Source organism: Meles meles, chromosome 6 (assembly GCF_922984935.1).
Source record: "Meles meles chromosome 6, mMelMel3.1 paternal haplotype, whole genome shotgun sequence".
Lineage (NCBI taxonomy): Eukaryota > Metazoa > Chordata > Mammalia > Carnivora > Mustelidae > Meles > Meles meles.
Window position 1 is genome coordinate 103,417,834 of NC_060071.1, and position 23,784 is coordinate 103,441,617.

General features: G+C 42.1%; 1 protein-coding gene across 10 annotated transcripts in view; it reads right to left on the reverse strand.

Moving 5' to 3' along the window:
* TRIM9 (tripartite motif containing 9) overlaps window positions 1–21,652 on the reverse strand; it is a 108,431-nt gene extending 86,779 nt beyond the window's left edge. For 6 of the 10 annotated variants that reach the window (XM_046007443.1, XM_046007439.1, XM_046007437.1 and 3 more), the window contains exon 1: window positions 20,661–21,652. In XM_046007443.1, coding sequence (XP_045863399.1) covers window positions 20,661–21,482 — 822 coding nt within the window. In that variant the 5' untranslated portion in view covers window positions 21,483–21,652. The remainder of the gene's footprint in view (window positions 1–20,660) is intronic. The other 4 variants (XM_046007442.1, XM_046007441.1, XM_046007438.1 and 1 more) reach the window with 1 other exon arrangement.
* Window positions 21,653–23,784: the final 2,132 nt, after the last annotated feature.

A 23,784-nucleotide genomic window follows, 5' to 3' on the forward strand; every position in this document is an offset into this window, starting at 1 on the left:
TTACCACAACACTGTGGCATTGCCATATACCCACCGGGACAGCTAACATGAAAACAATTCATAGCAAATGCTGGGAACAATGAGGAGCACTGCTGGGGAATGTATTATGACATCACCATTGGGTAACACTGTTAGGCGGCATGTTCTAAGGTGGACCTTGTACATACTCCATAACCCACCCGTCTCCCACCTTGAGGTGTAACCCAGAGAAGTGCTTACATTTGTGCACCCAAAGACATCTTCTATAGTGTGTTCAGCTGCCCCACTCGTCATAGCCCAAACCTGGAAATTGCCCAAATGCCTGCCAATGGTAGAATGGATTAGTTGTGGTATATCCCTTAAATAAAATACTATAAAACAATGAGAAGGAATGATCTAAAACTACATACAACAATGGGAATGAATCTAATGAACATAAAGGTGGGCAAAAGATGCCACGCTGTAGTGCATGCTGTCTGAGTAGGTTCATGTGAAACACAAAACCAGACAAAATTAACGTGCTGTTCCAAGGCAGGGTACTGGTTACCCGGGGAAGGGACGAGTGGGACTGTTGGCAGAAAGAGAGCACAGGAAGGGCTTCTGAAAGGGGAGGGGGAGTCTCATAATAGTGTTTCTTGATTTTTGCTAATTACACAGGTGTGATCAATTTGTGAAAATTCACTGAGCTGTACATTAATGATTTCTACATTAAAAACTTCTGTAACTATTTTTTTCTTTCTTTCTTTCTTTTTTTTTTTTTTTTGTTGCAGCTGCAGGCTTAAATAATTTTAGAAAACTTGCAATCTGGCACTTCCTCCAGTCTGACATAAAGCAAAAGAACTAACGATAAGTGGTGGTGTGCCGGAGATGGCTTGTTCTGACTCCCTTCTCAACTTCAAGGTCAGCGCCCTCACGTCAGGGTAGCTGGAAGTCAGCCATGGCAAATGCTGCAAATCAAGGGTTTGCATATTTACCAGCACCACTGAATCACAGCAATGATAACAACAAGAAACCAACTTTCTATTTCTTCTGCATAAATAATAATCACTTGAAATAGAAGGAATTTGGAGCATACCTTACTCCCCCTAAAAGTCTGGCACCAAACTAGCTCTTCCCCTGAGATAAGGAACTCAAGGCCAGGTTCATATCTTCAAAATCCCCATGATAGTATCATCTGTGGACAAAGGTCATTACAGGTCCACCAGTGGGTTGTTCCATCTGGAATGGAGAAACAGAAGCCAAAGCTGGGCAGCATGTGCTTGCCTCTGCCCATTCCACCTGTGCTGTCAGCCCCTTCCACGTGGCTCTGGCACCCCAGAGCACTGTCAAGGCCTGGGTAAAATGAGGGGGATGGAAGATGCTGCTGCTATCTTGTCCATCTTCCTTTGATTTAAATGTTGAAACCCCAACCGAGAAACTTGAAACAGGAGGAAAATTAAAGTATCTCTTTACAAAGGCACAAACAGCAGGTAGCAGACAGTTTTATCCAAGACACTCTTCTCGGGAACTGAGCCAGAGAAACATCAATAAATGTAGATCCCAATTAAATTCACCCCTGACAGGGACCTTAGCACTCTATCTGACTCTATACCCTTGTCCTATGCATGAGAAGCTGGAGGCCCAGGGGAGTCAAGTGGGTTGCCCAAGAGGTATATGTAGGATCAAAACAGAGAGACCCCTAGCTCCCTATCTCCTGTTTTTTTCTATTCTATGTAGCCACAAGCATTCTCAGTTTCTTGAAGGACTCCTACCCCGCTCTTACTCCCTGTTAATGTTTCTGAAATTGGGATATACCTTCCAATTCTTTTTAAAATTCTTTTTCTTTTTTTTTTTTCTAGAAAACAATTTAAGAAGCTATTATTAACTTGCTGATGTCCTGGAATTAGGCATCATGGCTTTATAATAGATATTTATGTTTAAAAAATATATACCAGACTTCTTTCTATTGAAAATGTCTTGGTACATTCAAAATATAGATTGACTTACTCAAGTTTTTAGGAGCACATGCCCATTTGGGGCTGTGTTTCGGGAGCAACTTGTTGCCTGTCAATCTTTTTTTCCATGCTTGTTGCCTTCCTGGAAATCACTGCCCAAATTCTTTGCAAATACCCAGAGGTGACTGAGAGTGAGGAAGCCTCAGAGGAGGCCCTGGGCAAGAACAAACGGCAGTATAGATAGCTGAGCTGCCTTAGCTCTCAAGACTTTGGAGGGAGGAATCCGATCTATCTCAATTTCTCATTGCTCTTGGCCAACTTCTGACTAAGCTAATATGACAGTTAATTTTGTGTATTGACTTGACTGGACCACGGGTTGCCCAGATATTTGGCTACACATTTTTGAGTGTGTCTATGAGGATGTTTCTGGATGACACTAGCATCTGAATTCATAGACTGAGTAAAGCAGACTGCCCTTCCCAGTGTGCCTGGCATCATCTAATGTATTAAGGGCTTGAGAAGAACAAAAAGTGGAAAAAGGGAGAATTTGTTTTCTATAACTGATTTTTTTTATTAAAGATTTTATTTATTTATTTGACAGAGAGAGATCACAAGTAGATAGAGAGGCAGGCAGAGAGAGAGAGAGGGAAGCAGGCTCCCTGCTGAGCAGAGAGCCCGATGCAGGACTCGATCCCAGGACCCTGAGATCATGACCTGAGCCGAAGGCAGCGACTTAACCCACTGAGCCACCCAGGCGCCCTCTATAAATGATTTTTAACCTGGGACATTGGTCTTCTCCTCCCTTGAGTTTGGGAATTACGCCATCATCTTCCCTTGTTCTCAGGCCTTCAGATTCAGACTGAACACCACCACTAACTTGCTTCTGTCCACGTTCAGCCTCCAACTACATGAGCCAATTTCATATAATAAATCATATATCTAATATAAATAACACAAATTATATTTAATAATTATAAATATAAATTTTATCTATATCTATAATTTCAAGTCCTATTTCATAAGTAATAATAACTCACATTAATCATGCACTTGTTTTGGCCAGGCTGTGTTCCAGTGACTGTATCTACCATACCTGTCATCCACACAACAATCCTTGGGGTTTGGTCTGATTTAAAAAAAAATTATTTTTAAATTCCAGCATCATTAACATACAATGTTACATTAATTTCAGGTACACAGTGATTCAACAACTCTATATGGTCTGATTATCATCTCCATTATACAGATGAGAAAACTGAGGCACAGACACAACTAAACAGTGGAAAAGCCAGGGGTTAAACATAGGTAGTATGTAAGGCCTGTGTTCTCAGCCCTTCCTTGTGTTGTCTGGATAATAGTGTATCCACGAAAAGACCCCAGCTCTTTGGGCCCCCATACCAGTGAGCTGCACAATACCACACTACACACACTATAGCTTTATCACAAAAAGGCCTTTTCAGCAAGACTCAGTCCTTTGGCTAATTCTTATTTTAGGACTTGCTATGAAAGGACTTACCCAGAGACTAGTTTTTGCATTTCTGCCATGCACATTTTATTTCCTGTTTCTCTTGACTATTTTATCTGTTACCTGAATTCTTGCTATGCATCTCCGATTCTCTTAGCTTAAAGTCAAAATGCTTGTCACCATTTGCCCTCAGCCAGCCAGGCACTGATGTGGTACTCTCACCATGGTGGGCATGATCGACTACTTTTAGGAGCAGGGAGGAAGGAGTCCACGTTTCCTGTAGGAGACTTGAGAGCCTTGACAGGGTGTTTTAAGATTGGAAGGAAGGTGTTCATGAGCTGTCAGACTTAAGTTTCGGCCCTTGGTCTCAGCTTCAATATGCACAAAGCCCTCCTAACCCAGTTCTAATGATCCTTGCTATTAAATCAAAGAGATAGTTCATCGTGGAAAGGACACTGATACAAAAATCACATCTCGGGGCACCTGGGTGGCTCAGTGGGTTAAGCCTCTGCCTTCAGCTCAGGTCATGATCTCAGGGTCTCTGGGATCGAGCCCCGTATCGGGCTCTCTGCTTGGCAGGGAGCCTGCTTCCTCCCCTCTCTGGCTGCTGCTCTGCCTACTTGTAATCTCTCTCTCTCTCTCAATCTGTAAAGAAAAAAAAAAAAAAAAAAAAAAAAAAAATCACATCTCACAGCACGGTTCACACAGCAAATCCTGTTCTAGCACCAGCTGTTCCATGACCTTGGTTTTAACACATTACGAGAACAAGTTCTTCTTAGAGGTGCTTGGGAATTGACATGGTCACATGCCATTATCTGTGTAACCATTATCCACTCCTCTTTCTGAGCACATAAAAGTGCTTTGTCTATGTGGTCAAACTGGAAATCTCCCTGACTGTGTGAATTTCCCCAGTTGAGCAGCTGAATAAAGCTGGAGCTCAGGGCCAGCTAAACGGCCAGTGTTCTATGCTATACCACCAGTATCCTGAACTTGAATCAGCAAAAGGAAGGGCCTCACACAGCCCACACTGGGCCTTGTGGTAGTTACATGAGGATGGAGCTCTGAATACAGATCATCTAAATCCCTTAACATGGCTAGGAAGATTAAAGAAGAACAGGACAGGAAGGAACAGAGTGAGTTTAGTACCCTACTGATAAATATGATTTAATCCCTGAAGAAAATCAGGAGATACAAACAAATACCAAATGAAGTTAATTTTCAAACCTAATATTTATGTGATTTTTATATCAATCTCCTCAGATATATATGCTAGTTAAAGAATTTCTCTTAAAACACGGGTTAATTTTTGGGCCTATAGCTCACAATAATAACTTTTTGTACATATAATTTTAGAACACTTAATAATTGATCATTGCCTAAAAGCCATCATAACATGCAAATTAAATAAAATACAAATAGTAAATTGATGACATTGTTTTCACATAAGTAAACAGAAGATTTATGGAGGTAAGACTGCAATATAATTGAACCATTTCGCTCTACTCAGAAGACAGTAATCGACCAGTCTCTGGCTAGCCTCCAAATTGGGTAATAATCTTCTACTAACTAACTCATTCCTTCCCTGTTTTGCAGATGAAATTTGAAAATTATTTTTTACTTTCTGCCTTCAACAGAAGTAGAACTTCCAGGTCCAACTAAATATCTGTCATATTTCATTTCAGTGGTGGCTATATGTCAGTGGATTCTTTGTTTGTATTTAGCTAAATCATTTTATGGCATGTTTCAAATGAAAAGAGTTATGTGAGTGCATTTTTATACAACCCAGACGTATATGTTATAATCTTATTTTAACATTACAGGTGACGGGCCAAGTACATGACAGTAATCTCTTGCTGGGATCAGCGCCAGCTCTGGGGCTGCTACCCACGAGGTATGATTTGAGGAGCTGTCAGCACTGGGTCCTTCACTAGGAAGGAAGCCAGCGTGGGGAAAGCCAGTGTCAGGATGGAGGGAGAGGGTGCATAATCCAGATGGGCTGGGCAGAGAGACTCCCTGGAAGTGGCTCGTCAAGGGTATGGAGCTAGATGTACAGACTGGACACACAGTGGCCAAAGCAAAGCATGGAGATGACCAGACAAAAGCACATACATCAGAACCAAACCTGGGCTTGCTGAGAAGTAGGCAGAAACCAGAAGATTCAGAGGAGACCACTGTGGGAGGGGAGGGGAGGAATAGAGAGTGCTGGTGGTCAGCCAAGTGCCAACAGAGTTGGCAAGCAGTGTACAGAAGGGGGAGAGGAACAACTGGAGACTATCTTTTGCTTCATCCTGTAAACTTCTTTTGTGCTTTTGGCTAGGGTAGGAGCCAATCAGACAACCAATCCAAGGGGACAGCCATGCTGCAATGCAGCAGTTCTCTCTGTGTGAGGGACAAAGCAAAGCCTATTTTCTACAAATGCTTCCCTTTCCAGCCTTTATGCTGAAACTCCCACATGAGATTGATTTATCCTTTGAGTAAAGGCACTCTCTATTGAGGGCCAGTGTTAAAAAAAATAATGCATATAATAAAGGAACATTAATTCAAGAGTATAAACATATATAATTTTTCCCTAAAGAGAGAACAACAAGGTTCAAGTAAACTTTGATAGCTGTGGTCATGGAGTATAGAAAAAAGCTGTGATTATGGTTGTTTGGGGGCATGGGAGAGCCTCCAAAAGAGAATAGGTGTTTTAATTGAGCTTCACTGAACACACACACACACACACACACACACACACACACACAGAGAAGCAACTGAAAAATGGGTCCTTGGATGTTCCCTTCTTAATATAAGTTCTAAGAAATCAATGTGTTTTTATGGTGATACATCCTGTGTAATTTTCATAATTTACTAAAGTATTCTGGGATTTATTCCTTTGATTTTGGACAGGGTTAGAATTAAAATATCCAGTATTTTAATTCTATTGATTTATAACTCTTAATTATAGGGGAAGAATCTCATTTTGACACCTGGAAGTGATTTTTTTAAATACCATGGTAACCTGTAACAGAAACCATAGCACCACTGGAACTTTATTATAAATGAAGTTTATAATATATAAATGCACTCTATCACCAAAGTTGGCAAAAGTGTAACTCAAGTTAAGGATATGGAGCCACAGCCACCATATTCAGGTACCTTGATAACCAGATTATTTCCTCTTCCTACTTTTGGACTTTCCCATGTTTCCTAGTCATCAGGAACCACTTCTGTTAGAACTTATCTGAGCTCTGCCTCAGAACTGGCTGATAGAGGTGACTGGGCAAGAAATAAGCAGTAGGTTGTGTTGGGCCAGTCTTCTTCCTCACCCTCAGCTATGTGTTTGCTTTTTATTTTCTGTGTTTCTGAGAGAAGAGAGGTTTACATCTCTGTTCCTTCCATTTTAAATGAGTGAATAAGTGTCTAGAACATATAAAAGATCTGAAATTCAACAATAAAGGAGAAATAACCCAACTAAAAATGGCAAAGCCTTTGAATAGACATTTCTCTAAAAAAGATACAAAAATAGCCAATAAGCACATGAAAGATGTTTAATATCACCAGTCATGAGAGAAATGCTAATCAAAACCACATGAGAGGGGTGCCTGGATGGCTCAGTGGTTTAAGCCTCTGCCTTCGGCTCAGGTCATGATCTCAGGGTCCTGGGATTGAGCCCCACATCAGGCTCTCTGCTCAGTGAGGAGCCTGTTTCTCCCTCTCTCTCTGCCTGCCTCTCTGCCTACTGTGACCTCTCTCTCTGTCAAATAAAAAAAAAAAAACAAAAAAAAAAAAAACCACATGAGACATCCCTTTGCAACCATTAGGATGGCTCTAGACAAAAAGACAGACAATAACAAGTGTTGGTGAAAATATGGAGAAATTAGAACCTTTATATATTGCTGGTAGGAATGTAAGATGATGCAGCCTCTTTGGAAATCAAGAATCAAGGATGTTATCAATGCCAGCAGGATGAATTTTCTTTTTGGTTTGATGGTTTTTTAAAATTAATAGAAAATATTTATGTGTTGATTTGCCAATGAACACCAATATTTACCATTATGTTTTATATGTACATAATAGGACCTCACTATCAATTCAGATTTTTTCCACAACACTTTTATATGTGGTGACCAGAGAAATCAGAAATCCACATCCTAAGTCTAGCTGCAAAAGTGCCATTTTTGAACACTAACAGAATGGTAGTTACACTCAGTACCCTTGCTTATCATGCTTGTTGAAGCCAGCCTGGAAATTGAGTGCTTATCCGAATTTCTGTATTTCCATATTTCTTTTTTCTCAAAGTAGAAAGTAGAGAATATTTTATTTAATATGGAACAATGTTTTAGCTCCACTAATGGCAGATTTGCTTCCATAAGTCAGAAGACAGACAGATAACATCTGTTAAATGTAAACATCAAGCTTCTTCACACTGTATTGATTGTGTGCTGAGAGCTCTTTATCATATTTCCTTGCTAAGTCTGGGCCAGATGATTGATGGTCAATGAAATCAATAACAACTGCTTGTTAAAAGCACCACAGATTTACCTGTACCATGTAAGATTTATTAGATTGGTTAGGAGTCCGACTTCACGTTTGATTCTATGTGACTATGCTCTTAGGATCCCATTTCATAGACGCAGGAGTGGGAATGGCAGAGGCAACACCATTTTATCATGTTACCATTTTATCGTGAACTGGTGTGTCTGGGTGATGGCGTAAGCAGCCCCAACAGCACTCTGTCGTGTACTACCCATATCCAGAGTAAAATCAGCTGTTGGTTGGTTGTAGTAATGAAAAGAAATTACAGTATAGACAACAAAAAACGGTAGATTATATTATAGAGTTATTTCCCTCTGGCTTTAAGTGAGTTGTAATTGTAGTTGAGCCTGTGTATATTTGACCGTCCAAGCATTTGCTCCCTACAAAACCAAAAAGCCTGTGAAGAAGAGCGGCCTTAGGTAGAAACTGTTTGATCCCCCACATTCACATTTACTTCCCTCTGCGGCCTGCTTTTTCAGAGATTCGATAATGTCTTATAGACTGATGTACAGCATGGGTCAGAGCAACATGGCCCTCTCCCCAGCTTTTCCTGGAGCAGGGGAGAGAGAAGTAAGTATTTGGTGTCAAACAGTTGCTTCTTAAAATGCAAGCTGCAAGCAAAGTAAGAGTAAAGAGAGGATGAACAAAATCTCAATAAAGCGGAATTGATGCTATCTGGCTGGAAAGTCAGCTTCACATGAATAAATCAGCAGTAGATGAGAATTAACCATCTATGTGTACTGGCTAATGACAGAAGGTGGCTATTCCCACACCAAAGAACAATGTTTAGCATTCTACTTCCAAAGCTAATTCTTTAAGGAACAGTTTCTTCTTTGAGCAGAGCTCTGAGTATGAAACACACAGTTCTGGTTCTATGAGAGGCTTATGAAAAACAAACTTCATTTGGCAGTGCTTAAACCCATTCTTAAACCATAGGCTTTTCCGATTCATATATTCTTTTTTGTATTTATGGAAAAGGCGGGCCAGGCATATATTCGTGAAAAGGAATGTATGTATTTTCTTTAACCACCTCAGCAAAAGGTCCAAGAAAAAATGGAAAAGAAACAGAACAGATACTTGCTTACAGGTTTCAACATATTTTTGTGTTTTCTTTTTTTTTTTTAACATTTTATTTATTTGACAGAGAGAAATCACAAGCAGGCAGAGAGGCAGGCAGAGAGAGAGGAGGAAGCAGGCTCCCTGCTGAGCAGAGAGCCTGATGCGGGGCTCGATCCCAGGACCCTGAGATCATGACCTGAGCCGAAGGCAGAGGCTTTAACCCACTGAGCCACCCAGGCGCCCCAATTTTTGGGTTTTCTAAGATAGACTTATAAATGTTTTAGATCTGCAGAAATAAAGATGCTGAAAATGCCCAAAAAACCCCTCAACCTAAACTTTTACATAATTTCTTTCTATAAATCTTAAGATGGTGATTTTGTTACATGAGGACAATGAATCAGTGGCTGAGCTATAGAACCCTGCTGTCTATCTGCTGCTGATTGACTGGTTCTGACAGACCCCTCCCAAGGGAATCTGGCCTATCCCGTATGCCTCCCAGGATGTGGTCTAGGGAATGCTCAATATACTTGTTTTTCTCTTCCCCCTGCCTTGTATTTTCCTCTTTAAATTTTATTTTGTCACAAGGAAACATAGGGGACAAATGACTTAATTTTTCAGTAATTTGTATTCATGAGAACTAACGGAACTCAGTTTGTTATACCATTGTAATTTATAGGACCATAAAACAGCACTTTCTAGGTCATGCATTTCCTGTGATTATCAGATGGTAGGACAGAATGGCAGTTTAATATGTGAGCTCCGGAGTCAGGCAGCCTGGATTCAAACCCTGGCTCTGCCACTTAAAACTGGTATGACTCTATGATCTTTCTGTACCCCAGTTTTCTCGTAGGAAGAATGTGTGAATTCCGAAGATTAAATGAGAAGGTGCCTGGAGACAGCTTAGAACAGTTCCTGGCATGTAATAAGTGCTCAGTAAGTTTTAAACAAAAGTATAAACTTGAAGGCTCCAAACTTCACTATTATTACTAGGCTAATATGAGAAATTTAGAATATTAGAATATTTGCTAATCATTAATCTTCTTACTGACTCTTTTCTTCATTAAATCTTTTCAAACATCTACTAAAAGCATTAATGGAGGAAACAAAGATATATAAGAAATAATCTATGACTGTCTTTGTAGGGTCCAGTGGGAGATTCTAACATGCAATTATAATATGGGGGGCGCTCAGTGTTGGAACTCAAAGATGGGAGCTAAGGAGGTGGGTGAACAGAAGATACAAGAGTTTGAGAGCACATTGTGAATGGGGATTGGGACTGAGATGACTGGATCTGTTTCAGACATTCAGGTGCAAAGAGTTGAGATGATGGGTAAGAGAGTCTTTAGGGACAGGCATGCTGAGGAAGAGAGAAGTCAGTGATGCTTATTTATTCAAGACGAGAAACTCAAGACAAGTGTTCTTGCTTCATCAGCGTAAAATGAGTGAGTCAAAATGAAAAAAAACTCTCTTTCTATAGTTAAGGAAAGAAAGTATCTCTAATTCAACCCAGCTGGGGTAGGAGTGTTGCTGGTACAGGAGTGACTCTGGGGAACAGGGAGCAGCACTTAGCTTCCCAATAGCAGGCTGGTCTGCTGCAAGGCTGGTGAGGCTGGCTCAGTTGATCTGAAGGTCTAGTTTAAGAAAATGCTGGAGGACAGTGCTGGCGGACAGGTAGGTTTTGTCAGCAGCATGTATAATATATCCTAAGGTGAAGTGAAATTGTGATGACTTCCCTGATGATATGTCAAGAGCATTCTGGGCATTCTGCTTGGGTTTTTCTGAATAGTCTCACTCTGAGAGAGAGTTCTCAGTTTAAGACAAGGGCCCAGTTTACGGTTGTGATGAAACTGCTTGTGAGAACACCCCCAGTAAGTGTTTTTGGCTTTGAAATGTCTTTTGGGATACATTAGACATGCTGCTGACAAAACCTAGATCGTCTCTAATAATCTAGGTACACTGCTGGGGGCCATTTTATCACCAACTCTTCTTCCAAGGTTACAAACTGACTCCAAATGTCATTTTGAAAATATTAGCAAAGCCTGGAATGTAACAAGCAAAGCACTGTTCTTTTAACTTTCATAAGTTGTTGAGATATGTTGTCCCAGGAGCACCTTTAGAGTTTTAGCCTTCAAGCTAAATCATCTTTTTTGCTTTAATAAGTACTTTAAAAACAATCTATTTCTATCTACCACAATTTAACAGCAAACTCAATCAAATAAGTCACTTGGCATCATGTACACAATGCCTAAAAACAGGCAAAAGTGGATCAAAGCAGTTAATTCCAATTATATTGCCTTGGTATCACTGATGCCTAAACTAATTTTTTCAGTTATTTATAATAAAAAGGGAAGCAACATATATTGAGTATATGTATATAAACACTAAAAAACTTATATTAATTGCTCTTACCTCTATCTTTGGTTTTAATATTCAAAGTAACATAAATTTAACTTTTAATACTTGTTCTAAGGATTAACATAAGATTTAAAGATAGTCTTATTTGGGACATTTATCCACAGGCTGGAGTTTCAGAGTAGTCTATTCTGCATACAGCAGAAATTAAGAATGCTTACATTCTTACTGGCTTATTAGCTATTCAGTGTCTAGAATAGTGTTTCCCTAACTCATTTAGCACCAAAAAAGGGTTTCTACAGCTGAAGTGACCATCAGCAGATGAATGGATCAATGGATCAAGAAAATGTGGTACAGGGGCGCCTGGGTGGCTCAGTGGGTTAAAGCCTCTGCCTTCAGCTCAGGTCATGATCCCAGAGTCCTGGGATCGAGCCCCACATCGGGCTCTCTGCTCTGCAGGGAGCCTGCTTCCTCCTCTCTCTCTGCCTGCCTCTCTGCCTAGTTGTGATTTCTCTCTGTCAAATAAATAAAAAATATTAAAAAAAAAAAAAAGAAAATGTGGTACACACACACACACACACACACACACACACACACACAGGAATATTATGCAGCCATAAATTTTAAAGACTTTAAAGAATCTCCTTTAAATTCTGCCTTTTGCAACATCATAGATGGACCTGGAGGCCATTATGCTAAGTGCAATAAGTCAGAGAAAGACCAATACTGTATGTTCTCACTTACATGTGGAAACTAATAAAAGCTGAATCCAAAGAAATAGAGAATAGAATGGTGGTTGTTAGGGGCTGAGGACTGAGGAAATGGAAGATGTTGGTCAAAAGGTACAAATTTCCAGCTGTAAGACGAATAAATTCTAGCTATCTAATATGCAGCATGGTGACTATAATTTACAACACAGTACTATATATTTGAAAGTTAAGAGTATAATTCTTAAAAGTTATCTCTACACACTTACAAAAAAGGTAATTATGTGAAGGGATAGAGGTGCTAACCTTATTGTGGCAATCATTTCACATATATACACATATCAAATCATCACTTTGTACACCTTTAACTTATCTATGTTATATGTTATATACATGAACATACATATATTATACATATGAGTGATATCTCAATAAAGCTAGGGAAAAAAATGAAAAAATAAATAATAAATAGTTTCCAAAGTCAAATAAGTTTAGGGGTGCCTGGGTGGCTCAATGGGTTAAAGCCTCTGCTTTCGGCTCAGGTCATGATCCCAGAGTCCTGGGATCAAGCCCCGCATCGGGTTCTCTGCTCAGCAGGGAGCCTGCTTCCTCCTCTCTCTCTGCCTACTTCTCTGCCTACTTGTGATCTCTGTCTGTCAAATAAATAAATAAAATCTTTAAAAAAAAAAGAAAATTCTAGATTAAATTGATCAGTTTTCTTTGCTACAGAACTGATGTAATAACGTACAACATGAACCATCAGGAGCATGTTTGAGCAGAGAGTCTCAAAATTATTTAAGTATAGAAACTTTCTGGGAAAACAATTTGAGAAATTCTGACCTAAAGAACAGGTCAAAGCAAGATGTATATCTTCAGAGGTTTCCTGCCTTTGAAAACAAATAAAACGGATTATTAGCAGAAGTCTGATTTCAGAACCTCTCTGTCCAGCCTATTGCCCAATAAGCTAGTACAGGCTACACAGTTAGTGCATGGGTAAATAGCATTAGATTAAATATCATATGATTTCTGTTTCATTGAATCGAAACTGCTTTCCATTTTTTGTTTTTTGTTTTGTTTTGTTTTTGGCATCAGAATGCAGCCTTCTAAGTATAGTATTTTGGAGACAATATCTAGAATGAATAAGGATATCTTCAAATATAAATGTTCACATGTGTTAATTCATATGCTTTTATAAGTGAGGGCTTCTCAGTTGAAAGTAGCTGAAATAAAATAGCTAAAGCTAAAAAAGGTGAGGAGGTTTACTGAGTTGGGTAACTCAAAAGGCAGGAGGGGGTAGCTGGCTGCTCTCATGACATGTTCCAAAGGCTTAATTACTGTTCTCAGAATTCTCTCTTCATTCCTCAGCTCTGTATTTCTGTGGGTTGCCTTATTTTCTTCTACTGATATAGTGGTAGGAGGAAGAGGCATGGACACAGACAGCGCCTAGCTTTTTTTATTCCCGCTATAACACATCCAGAGGAAAGCAAGACTCCTCTGTCCCTGACTCAGTATATATAAACCTCAGAAAAGGACTCTGATTGAACTGGCTTGAGTACGTGTTAATCTTTTAAATTAATCACTTTGACCAGGGGGATAGGGAAAGACAACTGGCCAGGCCTATATCCCATGCCCTTCCACATGGCCAGGTAAGGCAGGGCCCTGGATTGGCAGCCCACCACAGGGACTGGGCAGAGGTAGGAATAGGGTGGTGAGGGGAAGCATTTAACTAGAGCAAGAAGAGTACTGCTGTTAGGAAGTCAAAAGACAAAAAGCACAAAACACCGAACTCCATGGCTACTAACACTCTTCTTTCCTTCTACTAAATGGATGAAATTATTGACAGGAAACTGTGATTTTATTTTTCTCCCACTCCCAGTCCAACCACAGACTTTAAAAGAGGTATCCATAGTTAGTATAAAATCATGTTAGGCATCTTCTGTCCTCCTTCCTCCACTCAAACATAAGCGAAGTGAGGGACTGCTTTGCTCTGATGTGACCATGTTCACCAGAGTACAGGACAGTGATAACACAAACCACTTGGTCGTGGAGCATTGCTGTGGAGAGCAAGCACTGAGCTCCAGCTCTCAGTGCTCTCTACACTTTCCTGTCCTTTCTTTCATCATCATCAACTCTACTGCATCACTGTCAAAGCAGCTTAAGAGAACAGTGCTGTAGCTGAAATGTGGAAGATCCAAGTAGAGCAAAATGCTTTCTTCTGCACCCAGCATGGCTTCCTCTGAGACTGTACCAGAATGCTGGTCAATGCCTCCCTACCCCCGCTGCTCTCTGAGGCATTCTGCCTGGGAGCTCCTCTCTGGCTGTAGAGTAAACTAGGAGCCAGGTGTTGTATCATGTGACTCTGTCCCTCAGGGCCAGAGCTGGGGGAGGGGAGTGAGGCACTCTCCTCAGATGTGGAATTTAAGGGAGTGCCAAAAACCTCAGGAATCAACATCAATACTATTTTAATGTGGCTTTTTTTTTAAATAAAAATTAATGTAAGGATTCTTTGATGAACAAAAGTCAAAATAGGAAACAAAACAAAATAGGAAACATGATTTTGGTTTTTCCTTTTGACTCAGGGTCTAGTAGGGCTCAGCATGGTCACACTGTTACTGATCTTGCCTTTATTTAAAATGTTGACATTTGGGGCACCTGGGTGGCTCAGTGGGTTAAGCCTCTGCCTTCAGCTCAGGTCTTACATGGTCTCAGTGTCCTGGGATCAAGCCCCACATCAGGCTCTCTGCTTAGCAGGGAGCCTGCTTCCTCCTCTCTCTGCCTGCCTCTCTGCCTACTTGTGATCTGTCTGTCAAATAAATAAATAAAATCTTAAAAAAATAAAAAATAAAAAAAAAGTTGACATTTTGTTGATCATGGATTTCTTGCATTTATTTTTATTTTTTAAGATATGGCATTGCACTGGTTTTTTGTCTTGATTGCTGAGTTTTGGTGCCCTGTTAAGTTATGCTGTTGAGGTGAGTACCTCACTTGTCTCAGCCTAGGCTTCTACATCTACCTCACCAAAGGGGTTGGGTCATGGCCTGGAAAGTCATCAGTCATTACCTGATGCAAGCTGAGCCAATCAGATTCTTTCTCTAAAGTTGAAAATGTGAAGAGACACTCTAGCTAGATGACAGTAGAAACTTGTACTAAAATGCCATGCTGCCTTGGGGTTGGAGGAGTCTGTCAGGGCTTGTGCAGGACAGATAGACCCATTGCAAGAGAAAGCAGCAGAGATGAGAGAGTTAAACATGTGGCATATTATATTATTTGTTCTAAATATTCTCCAGTCTCCATTATAGAGTCCTTTTCTGGTGTCCTTCTGTGGGAAGAGTGTATTTGCTAGAGTATGGCCTTCAGGTATGGCCACATGACATGTTTTAGCCAGTCAATATAAACAGAAGTGACAGGCCACATCTGAGTAGAAAATTGAAGTGCTATTGAGTAGCTCTGCTTTGTTCTCCTCCATTATAAGGTTGACATGTTTCAAACATGCTCTTTCAGCTTAAGCTCAAGACTAGGAAGATGTGGAGAAGGGCCACAGCTGATTCCCAGTGGGCATTGAGGGAAGTGAGAAATTATATACTATTGTTGTAATTCACTGAGATTAGGAAATTGTTACTGTAGAATAACTTAGTCCAATCTGACTGATACAGAAAATAAACTTAGTTTCTAGCTTTCCAGTTCTGCTTTCCTTGGAAGTTGACTTGTTTCATTCCCCAGGAAATCCTCTGAGATCACCTAAGTGGGTTTTCTGTTTCTTATAACTAAGAGTCCCTGATAAAATTGATAACAATGATATTATTTAGAACTATTTTGTTCTTAATTTTTACCATGTAATGGGTTCTGTTCTCCTCTGTGCCAAGGTTGAGTTATATGCATACACACACTTTGAGAAATAATTAGATGAGAGAATATACTGTACTGAAAGTAAGGATAATTTTTGACTGTGCATTATTCTTATTAGTCAATAACAGGTAGCTATGATAATTTTCTCTTTATGTAAACTGTGACTTGCCTGAAATTTCAATTAATAACACTGTTTCATGGCATATATGGGAAGAACAAGCTCTGTTACTTCAGAGTGAGAACACTGTCTTCTTTGGAGAATCTGACAAACAGTGATACCAACTATCATTTTAGCATCGTTATTGAAAAACAAAATGCCTTTGTTTAATATATAAAAAATTCTTGTGTAGTGTTTTTATTCTTTGTGCTTACTTTAACTGAGTATTCTCTGGACCCATGAAGGTGTAATTCACCCTTTTGGGCCACCTTCAAGAATAGCTTTTTATTGCATCCTGTAGTCTGAAAGGAACAAGCAAAGTATCCTAAAGTAGGGAATGAGGTTTTTAGGAAATAATTGCTGACTAGTGAGACAACAATTTTATTTTACATAAAACTCTTCTCTTGTGCCAAACTGAAATGAGTAAGTTATAAGCATTTAAATTATTTTTTTCAAAATATTTCCACAAATATAGATTTGTGTGTAGGAAGCATGGAAGTTAAGAGATTTGCTTCAAGTTATTAGCAAGTAAGTGGCAGTATCAGGTCTGGAATGGGATCACCTGTCATCTGTCTCTTACTATCATGTCTCAGTACAAAGAGGAAACACCAACTTCATTGATTTGTTCTCCTTAATATTTGTACCACTGTGCACAGAGTGTTCTGATGGTACTAAATGTAAATTTTAAAAATATAAAAAACATGAATATCTGCTACCTTTTATACATATCATAGGAACATCTAGATTATATTGTGTTTACTGCACAGTAGATAACTAGATAGTTAACTACTATTTTAGTTACATTAAATAACACACTTTGCTACACAAATATTTGATGAAATGCCAACATACCACAAAGCAGATATTTTTTCCAGAATACTTTGAAAATTAAAGCATAACTGATTAAAATTTTAAATTGTTGCTGGGGTACCTGGGTGCCTCAGTCAGTTGAGCATGTGACTCTGGTTTCAGCTTAGGTCATGATCTCAGGGTTGTGGGACTGGGTCCTGCCAGGGGTTCTGCACTCAGGGCGGGAGTTTCTTGCCCTCCTCCCTCCCCCTCTAAGCCCGCCTCACCCACATACTGGCTCTAAAATAAATAAATAAAATCTTTTTAAAAATAAAATGTTGGTTAAATTGCAAGTCTTCGCTTTAAAAAAGTAAAAGAAAAATGACTTTTGAGACAAGATTCAGAGTGCTTAATACAAAAAAGAAAATCTTTGCTCAATAGCACAAATACAACAAAATAGTTTCAAATGTACTGATTCAGTGATTGATAAAAACCACCAGGAATTTAAGGATAAAGTTAGATTTAGAAATGTGAATTTCTAAAATTACAAAGTAGTAATAATGGTTCCAATTGCCTGTTTGAAAGTATCTACAAAATGATTTTTTGTGTAGCAATTCTTTATACCAACCTAAGTTGTATAAAGGAATATAGCAAGTTCTGGTACTAAATGAAAACTGTTATCAGGTATTTGTCTTTTTTTTTTTTAAAGATTTTATTTATTTATTTCACAGACAGAGATCACAAGTGAGACAGAGATCACAAGTAGGCAGAAAGGCAGGCAGAGAGAGAGGGGGAAACAGGCTCCCCGCTGAACAGAGAGCCCGCTGTGGGGCTCCATCCCAGGACTCCGGGATCATGACCTGAGTCGAAGGCAGAGGCTCTAACCCACTGAGCCACCCAGGGGCCCCAGATATTTGTCTTATATGGCTACTTCATGCAGTATTACTTTTCATGGATTTTGAAAGTCATATATGTGCAAGAAGTATTTTAATTTGGTCAATTGACAACTAGTGAATTTCAACCAGCTGCTTTTATAACCTCTTTAAAAATAAATTTCAGCCATTTTGTCTTGAATGTGTAAAATGAGGACTTTGTGCTCGAGGGAAATACTTATTCACAGAATTTTTTATCAGCAGAAATGACTAATTAATATGGTAGAACATTAATGGAAACTCTCAGGTCTAGTAATAACATGTGTTGACAAACTAATTGCCCAACTTTGGGAAAACTACTTAATGTAATTCTTTGCTCTCTTATGTTTTGAAAGACATATAAATTCTGGCCCATGAGATTTGTGGAACCAGAACATAAATGACTATATGAGAAAATCCAGGGTTGACACATTAACACCTTATTAAGAAGATAAGATGGGGAAAAATGTTCATTGTTTATCTAAGACGGTAAGCAAATGTTAAAATCTGTCATCTTTCTGTCATTTTTTTAGCAGTTTAATAATTCTGATATTGACTGAACAAAAATTATACCTATCCACTATTTTGGAAAAAGTGTGCAAAAGATCAGAGAAGAAATTTTTTTTTTCTTCAACAAACCAACCTTCCTTTTCTAAAAGCTTACTTATGTCATGTCTCAAGGGCTTTGACATTATTTTTTTTTTTAACAGACATCCAAATTTCAACCCAGTCCACACCAGTGTCCACTCACAATTTCCATTACCCATAAAATGAATGATTTAACTATTTCAAATCTATACAGGGCTTGACAAAGACTAAAGGGTTGCTTTTGGTTTTAATAGATAAAGTACAGACTCTTCACGGAAAAACCATGCTGTGGTTTGACCATCCTAATTAGTGTGTGACTCTTCCGTTCTTTTTTGAGACAGGGTGATTAGTTTCTTAGTTCCAAGGATAGTTTTGGAAGGCAACTTATCATGGGCTATAGTTAGCAGTTTAAGAGTGAAATCATAACATGAAGAAAAAGATTGACTGTGAATTCGAGTTTTGAAAACTTTCAAAATTAAATATCATTTTTAAAAAGTTAAGTTGAAATGTCTTAAAAATAGATGCATGTGCCTAGTAGGGCTCAAATTTGTGCTGACTTAAACTTCCATCAGTATGAATAAGATTTAATAGGTTATATGTGAGAACACAAAAAACCATAAACATGGATCACATTCAGTTAATACTGAATTGAGAAAACCTCCCTGATTGCTGAAAATGGTAATATCTTATTTCTTTTCTTGCTATAAATAAAATACCAATGTTCCAGCCTTAACTCCATGGACTCTCTCAGAGGCTAGCCTTTCTAGTCTCCAAGAAATGCTGGGAGACCCTTAGCAGGGCATAGCTGAGGCCTGAACACCATCTTTACTGCCCTACCTGAACCTTGGGCTTGAAACTCAATGATGTGAAGAAAATCTTATCTTTTGCTTTCCAGTCAAGCAAATTATTTAAAAATTAAAACTGAAATTTATACAAATCTCCTCAAGAGTTGTTCCCTTCCTTCTAAGCAGGGTGAGCATAACATTATAAAATCTTTTTCCTCATGAATCTTATTTTCTAGTATATGTGGAGGGGAGCAATAGATAAAAACAAAAGTAACATGATAATTAAAATATATAGCATGCCCGTTAGGGGTGTCTGAGACTAATGGCAGCAACTGTGTTCGGAAGGGTCTCACTGCAAAGGTGATATCTGAGCAATAATCTGAAGGAGGCAAGAGAGTGAGCCAGAGAATACAGGGTATTGGGTAAGAATGTCCCAGGCATAAGGAACATCGAATGCAAAGGCCTGGAGGGCTGTAAGGCGTCTGCTATTGGTTGAGAGACAGTGCAGCTGGAGCAAAGGGAATGAGTGGGAGGAAATGAGGTCAGGTCGATGAGGTCAAAAGTGAACATTTCAAGCAGGTCCTGGTGGACCATCCTAGGGTCTGTCTAAGAAATGAGGGGACAATTGGAGGATTCCCAGCAGAGGAGTGGCTTACCTAAACATTGGTAAAGGCACTCTTCTTGAAGCTGGCTTTGGTGGAGGCACCATCAAAAGAGACCAGAAAGATAAATCTGGTGGTAACAGGTGCCTCAAAGCTGTCAAAGACAACTACTGAAAGAGAAAAAGGGTTGAATCCTGGACAAATGCGTGTGTGGTGGTTGGGAGGATGGGGTCACCCTGGGAGACGCATCTACCTAGGTTTCAGACCTAGACCACACAGAAACCTTGGTCCTGCTACTTCAGTCTCAGGTCCCTAGCCCCCAGGAGGGTCAGGACTCGCCGCCAACAAGCCTTGTTGCCTTGGCAACCGCAGGATTCTTCCCACTCCCTCACCTCCTGGGGGCAAAGCACCGGGTCCCGCAACCGCTCCAGCGCGGACCCGGAGTCTGGGCCCGCGCGGACTCATCAGTATTCCACCCGCGGAGTTCTCCCCGCCCCCGCCGCGAATCACAGCGCCAGTCTCTCCCGCAGCTCCCACCTTCTGCGTTTCCAGCCGCCCCACCGCCCCCACTCCATCCCTGGGGACCGCAGCCGGCTCTGCCCTGGAGCATTCCTGGCAGCCCCGGGCGCTGGCGTTCCTCTGCCCAGTTACGCAGCGCTTTCCAGTACGCTGGCGGGCACCTCAGGGTGCGCCTCCGCGGCGGAGAGGGGACGCCCCGGGTTAGGCAGGGCCCCCCGGGAGACCCGCTCTCAGGCATCCCCGCAACAACTCTGGGAATATTTAACTCCCCTGCGCTCGCTGTAAGGTCCCCCTGCGCTTCTGCAGTGCACCAGACGGGGGAAGCAGATACAGGAGAACCTGCATTGCGCCCCCACTGGGATTCACTGTGCGCAAAAGGGAGACGGTTGACTGCAAAACCGGAGGACTGGAGGCGAGGGGAGTTAGGGGTGGGTTTTCTTAGGACTCACCTTGTGCAGTTTCCACATGGCCCCCAGAGCTTTGACTTCATGGCTGGAGTGTTTGCCCTCCTCCAAGCACTGGTAGCACACAGGCATCTTGCACTGCACGCAGTACATGCTGTGGTTCTCCAGCTCATGGTCTGTGCAGGTGGAGACCTTGCGCGGGCTCAACCGCCGGCTCACGCGGCCCTGGGCTGGGGGTACCAGGCGGTGCTTGGCTAGGGGCCCTCGGGGCGGGTGGCAGCGCAGGCGGCATGGATCGCAGTAGAAGACATCGCACTGTTCGCACATGACGGTGGCCTCCTTAGGCGCCTTCTCGCAGAGCTGGCACTTGAGGGCTGCGGCTTTGCTCTGCTGGTAGCGGTCAATTACCCCTTCCAGGACGCGGTTCTTGGGGAAGCCGCGGAGCCCCCGGTCATCCAGGATGAGGCTACGGTGGCACTGGGGGCAGGTGATACAGGAGTTGCGGGGCACCGGGGCCAAGGCCGGTGACAGGTGGGTGGCCGGTGGCGGCATAGCCGGGGGGAAAACGCGGACGCCATTGGGGGACTTCTGGCAGGGGGTAGTGGGGGCACTGGCGAAACCCCCGTAGGAACCGTAGCCGCTGTCCGCTTCGCTGTACAGGCTCATCTTGTCCAGGTCCAGATAGTCATAGTCGGAGACCCCGGAGCCTGAGGCCCGACGGCTCTGGGGGGATTCAGACTCCGGGGTCTGTACCAGGATGTTGCGGGCGCACGCTTGACATAAATTGTGAGAGCAGGGCAGGATGATGGGCTCCCGATAGAAGGAGCCGCACACAGGGCATTTTAACTCTTCTTCCATCTCTTCCATGAGGACCAAGCTGGAGCGAAGCAGCAACAGCTGCAACGGGTGCTTGAGCAGGCGAAGCGGCCGACCGGCCTGTCGTTTCCAGCACCTTGGCCAGAGGCGGCGGCGGTGGCGCCTTCCCGCGTCGCTTAGGCGCCGACTCCCTGTGAGGCGCTCTCTCACCGAGCCACTCTCTCTGTGAGCCACGGGACCGCGACGCCGCGCGCCAGCCCCGGAACGCCCCCTCCTAGTCCCGCCCTACCCTGTAAACAGCGGCCCATTGGCCGGCGGCGAGAGGGCGAAGCTCTCATTGGCCACACGCCCCGTCCTTCCCCTCTCTTCTGCAGGCCCCAGGGGGTTTGGTAGCGGACTCTGAGGAAGAGCGAGTCTTCGCTCCTGGCTGCTCCATCTCTGGAGGGGGCCGGCGTGCGGAGGCGAGGGACCGGGAAGGAGGAATTAGGCGGGATGACTCATTCCTCGCCCCGCTTCCTTCCGACCTCCGGTGCAGTCACCCAGGAGCAGGGGGCGTGAGAAACCCCTCCCCGCAGCGAGTAGGCGGGCGGAGGGGGCTAGTGCTTCTCGCCAACTGTCTGGGTTTGGCTTCCAGCTCTGGTCTCCGCGCCGACCTACCACCCGCGAGGGCCGCGCGCCTGCGAGACCCCCCTTCTCCTTCCGGGGCTGGCAGCTTGGGCTGGCGCCTCACCCAGGCCTAGCTTTTTGTGCCGCAGCCCAGCTGTTCTCCCCTCCAGAAAAGCGGTGCAGCCCGGCCCGGGCGCTCCCGCCTCCTGGGAGTCTGGCGCGCGGGGCGTAAGCCCCCGGAAGAGCCTCTTTGCTTCTTTCAACCTCAGTCCCTAGGGTCTAAGAGGGGATTAATAATAATACCAATTTCTTAGTGTTGCCCCTGAGATTGAAGGTAGGCGACCGATGTGAAGGCTCAGTATATTAGTTAAAATCTCTGTCAGCCCCTTCATTTCCCGCTTTAAATTCAGGCGGGGCCCTGAGGCTTCTCAGAGCGCGGTGTGAACCTTATGGTGTGAACGTGCCTCTCTCCCCTCTTCACTCTCCCTGCCTCCCAAAGCTGTGCTTTCACCCTGCTCTCAGCATCCGGCTGAGCTTTCGCGAGGCCAGCAGTACCTTTGGCTCAGTACGGGTTGCCTATTTCTCAGTGCCCACAGTTTAGTAACTAGCTGCAGATGAATTACTGTGTCACTGCGGAGTCTCAGTGTTTGAATGCAAACAGCATTATTCAGTGTCACGTGGCCTGAGCGTTTACCACAGCTTCAGAATGGTGGGTTGTTTCTGTTTGCTCCAGTGAAGTGCGTTGGGTGAGGGGAGGTGGAGGGGTGCCCGTAGGGGCATAGGGGCGAGATCTAGTGTTAGTCCCCATATATTAAGCCCCCTTCTCCCTCTTACCAAATATTGATGGAGATATCTGGGCCTGTCCTTTGCCCACAGAACTGTTGATTTGATGATGCAGAAGGAGGAGGACCTCCTCCCCCAATCCAAAAACAACAAAAAAGAAAAAAACAGAGAAAGAAAAATCTTTGAGTCAAGTGACAGTGACATTCTGAGATAACATCTTATTTAAAATAGTACACGGCTGACTTTTGCTGAATGATTCACAAATAAATGGCAAAAACTCTTCCCAAGGTCTAAGAAATCTTCCATTTTTCGTCTTCCAAAAAAGAGATAACTTGATTATATGCAGCAACATTTAGAATTTAAAAGCATTTTATTGCCCAGTAAAAAGTGGCCCATAATCCTGCCCTTGGAGAAATAGTCCACTAAACTAGATTATCTTCCAAAATCTTCCTCAGTTGCAATGAAAACAGCACTAGATTATTGTTGGGAGAATGGTTCTCATTTTTATTTAAAATTATGCTAACCATAAATGCTGTATGATTTCTTTTTAATCTGGTTTTTAACTAGCTAAATCCAGAGCATCCAAAGGCATAGGTACTCTATTTACAGCCATACAGTGTCTTCATGGGGACTTGGAACATTATCTGTATCTGAAGGATATATCCAATTTATGGGTCCCAAGAGAATTTGCTAATACTAAATAGTTAATTGTTGAGAAACTAGAAAAGAGTGTCAGTGCCACGCATAATTTAATATATAAAAATCCTTTCTAGGATTTTTGTATGCATTTGGCTGAGAGTCACAGTAGCCTTGGGCCAGGCCTATGTACATTTCAAAGTGAGCAGCAAATATTCCCTTTATGAGTCTTAACTTGCTCTTCATAGCATTCCATCTGCTTTAGATTCAATGTGTCTCCCCAAAATTCTCATCTTGAAATCCGAATCCCCAAGGTGATGGTATTAGG